This window comes from Solea solea, chromosome 3, assembly GCF_958295425.1.
Source record: "Solea solea chromosome 3, fSolSol10.1, whole genome shotgun sequence".
NCBI classification, from domain to species: domain Eukaryota; kingdom Metazoa; phylum Chordata; class Actinopteri; order Pleuronectiformes; family Soleidae; genus Solea; species Solea solea.
In genome coordinates, this window is record NC_081136.1 from 28,434,146 (window position 1) to 28,445,488 (window position 11,343).

The 11,343-nt window shown below is 40.6% G+C and overlaps 2 protein-coding genes across 2 annotated transcripts; one reads left to right on the forward strand and one right to left on the reverse strand.

Annotated features, from left to right (window-relative positions):
• Positions 1 to 484: 484 nt before the first annotated feature.
• zbed4 (zinc finger, BED-type containing 4) lies at positions 485 to 7,637 on the forward strand. Its single transcript, XM_058625623.1, has 2 exons — positions 485 to 703; positions 2,831 to 7,637. Exon 2 carries the CDS (start codon positions 3,021 to 3,023, stop codon positions 6,798 to 6,800), a length of 3,780 nt encoding a protein of 1,259 aa, XP_058481606.1. The 5' UTR covers positions 485 to 703; positions 2,831 to 3,020; the 3' UTR covers positions 6,801 to 7,637.
• alg12 (ALG12 alpha-1,6-mannosyltransferase) lies at positions 7,638 to 11,288 on the reverse strand. The gene is made up of 9 exons (XM_058625624.1): positions 11,091 to 11,288; positions 10,538 to 10,670; positions 10,271 to 10,444; positions 9,989 to 10,183; positions 9,798 to 9,902; positions 9,436 to 9,658; positions 9,079 to 9,248; positions 8,317 to 8,392; positions 7,638 to 8,238 (listed from the first exon to the last, which is right to left on the reverse strand). The coding sequence occupies exons 1-9, from the start codon at positions 11,247 to 11,249 to the stop codon at positions 8,004 to 8,006; spliced, it is 1,470 nt and encodes a 489-aa protein (XP_058481607.1). The 5' UTR covers positions 11,250 to 11,288; the 3' UTR covers positions 7,638 to 8,003.
• Positions 11,289 to 11,343: the final 55 nt, after the last annotated feature.

Genomic DNA, 11,343 nt, shown 5'->3' on the forward strand with positions numbered 1-11,343 from the left:
TTATTTATTTGTTTATTTATTTATTTAACTAACAATTATTATTTGAGGATTAACGCTATATAGAATACAAAAGAATTACCCTGTATTATTGTATTATTATTATTATTATTATTATTATCATTATTATTCCGTTTTATTGACCACGCATGTGCGTGCATTTACAAGAAGCTCAAGTTACAAGTTAAATACATGAAGTAGATGGCATTTGGCAAACAAATATTTTACTATTATCATCATCACTATTATAATTATTATTATTATTATTGTTGTAATTATTATTATTGTTGTTGTTATTACGTTTTTTCTTGTTCAAAGTTCCTTGTTAACCGCTATTGTAATGTACCCTTTCCTCACTTGTTGCTCATATTTATCTAACAACGCGCAAATGACCGCTGTCACTTTAATAGTAGTAGTAGTAACAGTAACTATAAAAAATAAATCGGTGACATATTACGTCTTAGTCCGACGTTTTAATGTAATACGTCCCCCTTCCTCTGCCACATTTGAGACCCTGCGTCCGGTGACATCATTAAAAGATGTTCCTTCCGTCCGACGCTGTGTGGAGCTGCTCCGGCCGAACGTGAACTGCTAGCAAACCAGAAGACAAAAGCAACAAAGTGAACCCCGCTCCGGATCAATCAAATGTGTCAAATTTAACTGTTTGGGGGCCAAAAACCCTGGGATCACACCACCATACTCCACAGTAAGTACACTGCTCTCACGATCACGTCCTCGGGTGGGTTTTGTGGACACGGGACGTCGTGGTGAGCGCAGGTCTGATTCGGATCCCGTGTGGTTCGTGTGTTGCCACGGCTGGGTTCTGCCTCGCCAGGTTAGCTTGTATGTCCTGTGTGTGTGTGTGGCCTAGCTGGCAGCTAACCAGCTAACAGTCGTGGTTCGGTGTGTACGGCACTTTAGTGGTCAACAAAACGTCCAATTGTCAGTCGAAGACGTTGCACTGGCTCTGATATTCGTGCTAAGAATCCATGTGACAGGAGTGCTGCACCTGAGTGTTGTTTTATGTATTTTTTTTTAGCTTTACGGCTAACACACTTAGCACCAGTATAGCCACCGTGGTGTTTACTCTGATGGTGACGCGGAACTGCCCTTACTGATATATTATAATGTGAAACATTTATTCATGTGAGGGTCTCGAACGTTTCATTGCTCTTTATTAGTATTTGTGGAGTAACTCTAAAGCCTGTACGTTGACCCCCCATTTAAAAACTCGACTGTATTATCGTGAAAATGAAAGCAAGTCAACGTTGGCTATTTTCTGCTGTCCTCTAGTCTCTTCCTGCCTAGCACTTTAGCCAAACCCGGAAAACCCGTCTGTCACTGATCACTTGGGAAATTGCTTAATGCTGCTGCTTTGGTGTGTGTCTTCTTAAAGGAGAATACATGTATGAATTCTAGTAGTTGTGTTGGTCACATTTATGAGGTCAAGTTATGTTGATTATTAATGACTTGTGGTTATATACCGGCCGTTACAAGCAAGTTATTCTGGTTTGTGGTACTGGGCAAATGTTTTCAGAGTGGCTTGTTTGTTCACATACATGTTGTGTAATGCTTTTATGCTCTGTTGAGTTTTGTAGATAACTCGTCTTATCTGAATATTATCCATTTTTTACTTATGCCTGATATTGGTGATCAGAGTCACCGTAAAAGGCATTGTAAGAACAGCAGGGGTGTGTTAGTCCACTTGTTTTTAACAGACCTCATCTGACCAGATTCCACAGCGGAAGTTGTTCTGAGAAATTTGTTTAAAAAATCCACATCACATTCAACTATTTAATTTTAATTTTATATATTTATATATATATATATATATATATATATATATATATATATATATATATATATATATATATATATATATATATATATATATATGTGTGTATATGTATATGTATGTGTGTGTGTGTATATATATATATATATATATATATATATATATACAGTGTATATATATATATATATATATATATTATACGCACTCAAATAACAGGAGTTTGGTCTAAAAGTCTGCTATAAATCATACTATCGCGGAGACACTGTTTTAAATTATATCAACTGATTTGTTATTTTGATTTCTGTAGTGGTACTGTTTTAATTATTTAAAATTATATAATTTAAATATATAAACAGTGGTAAATCAAATATTAAAATATTGAGTTGCAGTGTGTAACAAAAAGTCACTGAAAATTGTTTACATATTTAACCTAAATCTATCTAGCTCAGCAATACATCAACTACTCAAACACATTGATGTGATTGATGGAAAAAGAAAAATCAGTTTAGTGTTTCAAAAATCAAAGTAGCGTTGATGGAGAGCAGTTGTACATTATTACAAAATGTGACAAGGAAGAAAGTAGCTGGCATTACGGCGTATATTCAAACTCTCAAACTCAACATTTCTAAATTAATAGTAGAAGTGATTGGGAGAAAAACGATGTTGGTTTTAATGTGCAGGGATGAGTACAGGGTTTAATGATTTAAAGCGAAGGACTCAACTGACCAAACCTGTATTTGTAAATGAGAATATGTGCTGGAGCTTCACAGAGCCCAAGGTGCTTCTGTGTCTGGGAGGTGCCAGTCACCCTGCAAACACTTTCATATTCATCACCTCCATTTGAATAGTTGTGAAACTTGATTTTTACTGTAAAATGTAACTTTGTAACATCACTGGCACTGTCAAACCTACTTAAAAAAACGTAAGTTAATTTCATGCAGAGTGCCTCTGTGCTGTTGTACAATACCTGTATTACCTGTTTTGTGGAATCTTGTTCCTTTTTAATTCACTCTGATTCCGCTCTCTCCTTTTCACTAGGTCGCGTGTGGTGAGGTAGAACTACTCGTCAAATGGAGAGCAGCATGCAGGCACCCTGTGTCCTCGAGAGCCCCACACACATTACAACGCCTGCTTGAGAGCTGTTGTATCGATGACTTACACCTGAAATAGGTGATTACATTTGACAAGGCAGACCTGACTATTCTACAGAAACCCTTGGGCTGCTGCCATGGACGGGGAGGAAGAGGTCTCTCACATGAGTGAGGACATGGACAGTGAACCGAATGGCTCCACTGAAAGTAAAAAAAAGGAGGCAAAAGGGACCTGCCTGAAAATTGAGGGCCAGGATGGCTATGTGTTCAAATCCTACAGCATTAACCCTCATGACACTGCAGATGCAAGTTCACCAGCCTGCTCATCATCAACACTGGATAAAGACTCCCCCCTTTCTCCCCATTTATCTTCTCAGGATGACAAACAGTTTCAGTCAGATGAAGCAAAAGAGACTGACCCAGGCTCCCCCGCTCTTTCAAACAAATACCTAAACACTGATATTGAGGAAAGTACAGAGAATGAAAAATATGACGATAACAATGAAGCGAGTCAACATATCAAACGGGAAGACATTGAGGGTGCAAATGGAATACAGGATGGCATGCATGAAGATGAAAGGCTTGCATTTGGAAGCTCATTTGGCCCTTTTCTAACAAAAGAAAGCGATGAGTATAGTAATTTACTAAGTGGCTACACAGGCACCCTTTATGATGTTGCCATGGACGCTGTGACTCAGAGCCTTTTATCTTCCATGAGGAGTCAAACCAATCCAAGGAAAAAATCTCCCGCATGGAATCACTTTTGCATATCACCACGAGACAGTACCAAAGCAATCTGTTTATACTGCATGAAAGAGTTCAGTCGGGGTAAGAATGAGAAAGACCTCAGTACAAGTTGTTTAATGAGGCATGTACGGAGAGCTCACCCCACCGTGCTCCTACAAGATGGAGCAGACGCGTCCTCAACTAATCTGACTAACTCTCTTCCCTCATCTTTCATGCTTCCCTCCCCAAATTCACCAAAAAATGGAGACTTGACAAATAGCATCACTACTTCTGCCTCAAAGAACACTTCACCGTCCACCTCAGCTGAGAATTCAGACCCGTCATCCAAAGAAGTGTTACCCAAAGTCGAACCAAAACTAGAACAGTATGCCAACGTTGACACAGTTGGTAGCATGCTCGCATCCTCACATTCCAATGAAAACAACTTTGATGACATGTCAGAGGCAGGGCCCGAGCGCCTCCCCGGGACCCCCAAAAGCTCTAGTTCCCGTCGCAGATCAGCTGTATGGAAACACTTCTACCTGTCGCCTGCTGATAATTCCAAAGCAGTATGTATCCATTGCATGAATGAATTCAGTAGGGGTAAAAATGGTAAAGATCTAGGGACAAGTTGTCTAATTCGTCATATGTGGAGGGCCCACAAGGAGGTTGTCATTGAGGAAAATGGACAGGGCAATCACATTCCCCCACCCTATACAAACCCACCCTCACTTTTGTCCCGCACAACTTTACAAGATCCACAAGAGTTGAAAAAAGAATCCTCCCCTTATCCATCCTCACCGGAGAACTTGTCAGAAGAACTGCCCCAAAGCATGGAGGAAAGTATGGATATACAGCAGGAATCTGAGGACATGATGCAACTCTCAGGGCAAGAGTCCTCCCTCAATCTCTCCTTCAAAATTAAGACCGAGGACACACCCCTAACTTCCTCACCATGTGACCTCTCTGAGGGCCCCAGCCTCAATCAGGATCATTCTGTTTTCCAGCAAAACAAGAAGATCATGAAACGGGTGAAATCCGAAGTGTGGCACCATTTCATAGTGTCACCAGTTGACCAATTAAAAGCACTGTGCCGTTACTGTCCATGTGTCATCAGTCGAGGGAAAAGGGGCGACTTTGGTACAAGCTGTCTGATGAGGCATCTCATGAGACGCCACCCAGATGTCCTCAAAAACCAAAAAAGCCTGGACGAAAAGGAATCTTCCTCCCCTCAACCTCACACCAATCTCACTGCAACAGATGCAGTTTCAACCAAAGAAACTGAGAGCCCAGCCAGTGAGAAAAAACCACCAACCCTGCCTGTTTTCAGTAAAAAGACGTCAAAACTGTGGAACCATTTCTCTATTTCACCTGCTGACCCCACAAAGGTGGTTTGTTTGCACTGTAGCCGCACAATTAGCAGAGGCAAAAAGACTACAAACCTCGGCACAAGTTGCCTCTTTAGACACATGCAGAGGTTTCATGGACACGTTCTTGAAAGTAACAATGCTATCTCAGGTGATGTGCCGTCTGCTGAAATTAATGTTAAACAAGAGCTCATGGAAACATCGGTCTTTGAAACAGAACAGAGCTGTGAAAGGTTTGATGAACTCCACCCGGTTGCCAAAAAAATCACCAAACTTATCGCAGAAATGCTTGCACTGGATCTTCAGCCATCAGCTATGGTGGAGAATGCTGGACTAAACAGACTGCTAGAGTACCTCCAGCCTCAGTATTCTCTACCACCTTCTTCTTACTTTACTAGCACTGCCATACCAGATATGTACGAAAAGGTGAAGGATGTAGTGCTGACCCACCTCAAAGAGGCTGAAGGCGGCGTCGTCCACTTCACAACCAGTGTTTGGGTCAGTAGTCAGACAAGAGAATACTTGACCCTTACTGCCCACTGGGCAACATACGAGTCAAGTGTCAGACCCCAAGGACAGGACTTCCACTGCTCTGCTCTTCTAAGTGTCTCACAAATAGACTGTGATCAAGATGTGCAGGACATCCCAAAGCAGCTTGAGTATCTGTGGGATTCTTGGATCACATCATCAGGGCTGAAAAAGGGTTTCACTGTAACTGACAACATTACCATCAGAAACACTTTGGAGGACCATGGCCATGTCACCATGCAGTGTTTTGGACACACTATAGACCTCATTGTAAGCGAAGCCATAAAAAGTCAAAGGATGGTTCAGAACCTTCTGAGTATTGCCCGAAAGATCTGCGAACGTGTGCACCGCTCAGCAAAGGCCAAGGAAAAACTCGGTGAGCTCCAGGGGCTCCACCAGCTGCCAGAGAACCAGCTGATTCAGGATGTTCCTTCCAAATGGAAGACGTCCTTTTTCATGTTTGAGCGGCTGGTCGAGCAGAGGAAAGCCATCGACGAGATGTCGATCGAATGCAACTTCAGGGAAATGATCAGCTGTGATCAGTGGGAGGTGATGCTGTCGGTCTGTAATGCACTGAAACCCTTTGAAGTCGCCTGCAGGGAGATGAGCAGCCGCACTGCCAGTCTGGGTCAAGTAATACCACTCATTCACATCCTCAACAGAAAGATAGACCTGCTGTTTGATGAGACTGTGGGCATAGACAACATGCTCAAATCTCTAAAGGAAGCCATGGTGAGCAAAATGTCGGCAACACTGAATGACCCACGGTACATTTGGGCGACCATGTTGGACCCACGATACAAGACGTCATTGTTTACCGAGGACGAAGCTGAGCGATGTAAACAAGATCTAATCCGGGAGATGGACGTGTCCTCTTCTACCTCAGTTGCAGACAAGCCTCTGCTGCCCAATGGCTGCAACGAGGCCCCCGTGTCATCCAACACCTCCAGTTCAAACAGCCTCTGGTCCCTAATGGCTGACATCAGGCAAAAGATTAAACATGAGGAGAAGCCAAAGTCCTCTGAGCTGGCAGTGCTGGAGTACCTTGAGGAAGACATACTTGATCAAAGCTGTGACCCTCTCGACTACTGGAACCTGAAAAAGTTCCTGTGGCCCGATCTTGCCAAAGTAGCCGCCCGTTACGTTGGCTGCCCCCCCAGCATCATCCCAGCAGAGACACTGTTCAGCACAGCTAGTGTCAACTGTGCCCTAAACCAGCCCAGGCCTGTACTGGAAAATATAGAGGGTCTGCTGTTCCTCAAGGTCAACCTCCCTTTGATCTACTTTCAGTACTGATTAATGTTAAGCATTAACTTGAAAACCCTTTATTAAGGACCAAGTTGCATAGCTGTGAAATGGGTGGGGGGAGGGGTCCGTTGTCGGGCAAATGTAAAATATCAATTTTTACACTGATTCTGTGTCTCAATGCAAAGGCCAGATTGAGGTTTAATTGTGTTCTGTGTACTACTGTTAAAACACTTTGAAGCTGTTATGATGAAACATCTCAGTGAGAAGTGTATCAGGGAGGGAGGGTTTTTCTAGCTGTAGGGGTTGAGGATAATGTGTTTGCTTGTAAATTAATGTTTCCGTCTTCTGTGTCTACTCTCTCCTTGTGCCTTATCCAAAACTACTTCAGGTCAAAAATGCTGTAAATACGTTTTGTTAGATTTACGCAGATCACTTCAGGATGCTTTTTGTTTTGATTTCCATGGATAAGATAGATGCAGAATGGTTTTCTAAACGAAAACATGGTCCAAAAATAAATGCTGTGACTGAAAGATGTTTTAAGTTAATGTTATTTAATTTTCATTGTTGAATTTTGTGGCTCATGGTACTGTCAATTAGAAATAGATCTTTTTTACTTGTGAAATGTTTTTAATAAGATAATGTACAATATTGCTGTATTTTCGGAATAAGGTTAATGTTTGTTTGAAATATACAATTTGTCTCTTAAGCACAATTTGAGTTTATGTCCAGGGGAATTAAATTATGGGTTTATTATTGAATATAACAATGTACTGTACATTTTTATATTAAATGACTTTGGAGCTTAATTTGATAAATGTTTGAGCATTGAGATTGGAACCATACAAATTTTGTGGTCATTTGTAAATAAAGGTTTTCCTTATGCAATATTGCAGAGTTTTTATTTCATTGTTTGTACAAAACACAGAATTGAGTTATAGTTATTACAAAGTGTGAAAGTATCAAGTCCAGGAATGTCATGATCTAAGGGGAAATAATCAATTCATGATGGCATTTTATCTACTTTATAGAGTAGAGAACTATTTGAACTCATATTTTAATCTCAAAAGGTGCTTTTCTAGTACTGTTCCTGTACAACTTTTTTTTTTTTTATATGGTGGGGTCGCACATGTCGGAAGTTTATCTGTAATAGAATAAAGCGTGATAGATACTGTCTATTAATATAACCTGTGGGACACCAAAAAGAAATAGCCCCCCAAATCAGACGCAGCATTCCTGTTACAGTCACTCCTTTTATGTCTGGGACTCAGTCTTTCTCTCCATGAGCACAGCTTTAGTCTCCAGCTGCACACTGAACGGAGGGAAGTGAAACGGGTTGAAAGCAGTGTTTCTATAACCGTCTATAAAGGCCAGAGGCTGGTGTGTGTCCTGCAGTAGCTGTATCTTGGTAACATCGGCCTCCATGAGCAGGTGTGAGTACATTTTGATTTCTGGATTTGTGGGATTCATGTCCTCCCGTTTGTCATACCTGTCGGAAACATTACATGAAAGCATTACAAAACGTCACTGTCAGACAGATTTATGCTGAAATAAAACGAACACGAACCTCCAGTTTCTGTTTTGCTCGGAGAACCGTGACACTCCAGTTTCGGCAGCATAGGTGTCAATATGAATAAATACATCTAAGAGAAAAACAATGATATATATTATATAAAATGTTAAAAACACAATATGTCCAATAATTACTAAAAAAAAAAAAAAGCATATATATTTTAGTATTATTACAGTTTGTGATAATTATGATAAACATTATTAAATAGTAATAGAAAATAATCAAAGACCACTAACAAAGATTGCACAATGTAAACACAGGAACATGGGTGTTGATATGGACAATAATGTTACAGAATAGAGCATAATAATGCTCTGAAATTATGAGGATTATACAGCATTTTCTATAATTACAACAAACGTGGAGAACGAATGATTAAGCCTCAGTTCCAAGGTCACGGCTTTCAGCTTAAGCCTTTAGATTTAAAACTTGATGGATTACCACATGAGAGACCATCATAATATTAACTGCTCTTTATTCTAATGCAAGGGTGAGAACGTAATATGAATTACTACCAACATTTAAGTATAATATAAAGATTTCAGGATCTTTCAGTCATATTAAAGTATAAACCCTGGGTCAGATATGCTGCATATGGAATTCCCTATATCTGATTTGCTAAAATGTTGCTGAAATTGTGATACTGATTTGAAAACAATTGATTGTTCACCCCTTAATTGTTTTCTTTAAACCCTTCTACACAATACGTGAGTGATTCTATCACTTCTATATGGACAAACTGAAAATGATTACAACCTGCAGTGGCTGGCACCAGCCTATGAAGTTCCTGTATCCCATGTCCCCCTGGATAGTTGTGGTGGGAAACATACAGGCAGACACTCGAGTACGCCGCATTGGTCAACAGCTGGCCAACCACAACTGCAGAGCCCAGTTTGTACATCCAGGATTTCTGGTAGTTGCACAGACTAAAAGCACATAACATAACAGTAAATGAGGAACCTGATCATTAGCCTTTGTAGCGGTTCACCCAAAAGTGCAATAAGCAATAATAGTTTTCTAAGTGGCAAAATACATAATGAAAGTTTTCTCATCTCCTACCGTTTCATTTGTATCCTAAACATCAGATTTGTGTGTTTTTGTGCTTCGACTTACATGAAAGAACAGCCTCGGGCAGCCACCAAACTCAACACTGGGAAAGTGTAAATGATGAAGCGCAGCTCCTTGTGGGGCAGCAGTGAGTAGATGAGGATGAAGCCTATCGTGGGAAGCAGCAGCAGCCTCATGCGTCTGTCAAGAAGGCCGAGGGGGACGAAGAGCACTGTGCAGCCCAAAGCACGGGGCACCGCAGAGTAAAAGTACCAGAGAAAAGGGGAGGTTTACTGAGGAGAGGGGTCAAGGACAACTCAATGTGTGGGGATCATTTTTGATTTTTAAATATGACCAAAAAAAGAATGGAAAAGTGATTGGTTTCACATAGCAACAGATGGGAATGTGCAGGTGTAAGTAAAAGGATATTCCCCACTTGGAACTTTCGTTGAGAATAGTGTTGTACCACAAAACTTGACCTTCAGGCCACAAAAACTTCCTCCAAAAGAAAGTGTCAACAGCTACCGTCAGAGCTGTAAAAGATAAAAGCAATAATTACAAAAAAAAAAAGATCTTTCAGCATACAGTACGTTATGATTCGGCTCATTAAATCACTCACCCAGTGACAAGATCCCAGCAGGAACTGCGTAATAAAGCAGACGCAGCAGTCCCAGCTTCCTGCTTAGCAGTGATATCAACAACATGAGACCCATGAAGATGCAGAGCTCCGACCGGAACACAATGATGACCAAAGCAGAGAGGCTGATGAAGAGGCCATGTTTCTGAGCCATCCAAGACGTGAAAGCAACAATAACTGCAACAAGACATTTACGGTTATTATTTCACTTAATTAAATGCTTATTTCGGGGGTTTCAAGACTATTAGATGTGGTGCAGCTTACCAATTGGTAGTGCAAACACATTGGGGAGAGTCCTGGTGCTGTAGAACATGAGGTGAAACTGTGTAGCACATGTCAGACAGAAGAGCCCTGCCACTGTAGAGCCAAACTGCCTCCTCACCTCTTTCTGCATGTGCCACAATGCACCAATAACACAAACTCCCAGAGAGGCTCGGACTGTTTCGAAACACACCAAGACAAGACATCTTTATTCAGTTTATTCTAACGCAACGATATTAATTACTAACACATTTATTGAGATGTTGGTACCTATCAGCTGTGTGTAGAATTTCGGCACATCCAGCAGAGAGGACAGGAACACAACAGGGGAGGAGAGCAAGGAGAGAAAAAGAGGGCCAAGGAAAGTCCGCGGCACCACACCAGGGAAATCATGGTGGTCATACTGAAAAACAAGATACATTTTTGGGGGTGTCAAATTAACATAAATAAAGGCAAAACGTCAACCAGAAATCTAGAACAACAAAGTTAACAAAAGTTAAATAGATCCATCCATTATATAAATGAGCTGGGGTTTTTAAATTGTCATAGAAATTTAAAAAATAATTATTACATTTGTGAATAACTTAATTGATATAATACATGAAATATGTTTTACACATTAAACATGTTGCATGATAAGCTTTCTTCTTATATCAGATATTACACAAGCGCCGAAAACACATGTAAGTAATGCTGGTGCAGTTTTGTATCAAGGTCAAAAAAACACTTTAATTAAAAATTCCAAAGGACTTCACTGAGTAGTAATGTGTACATTAGCTTCTACATGGCACATCTAGTGCCAGACTCTTTAACACCGCCTTACCTTGTCAAAATTTAACCTGTGATACAAAATGTCGTGCGCTGCTTGTAAGTTAAAGCTCTCTTCAACCTTCGTGAACGGACAAATCACCAAATGCAAAATTGCCACGAGAATAAGTAAAAAGAGCAGTGGAAGACCAAAAACATTCCTCTTTTCAGCCATGATAGCTGAGAGCCCGGCGTCACTTCCGGCAAAGACAGGAAGTGAGTTATACACGTATGTTATCCTATAAAAAAAATATTTACTTTGTTTATCT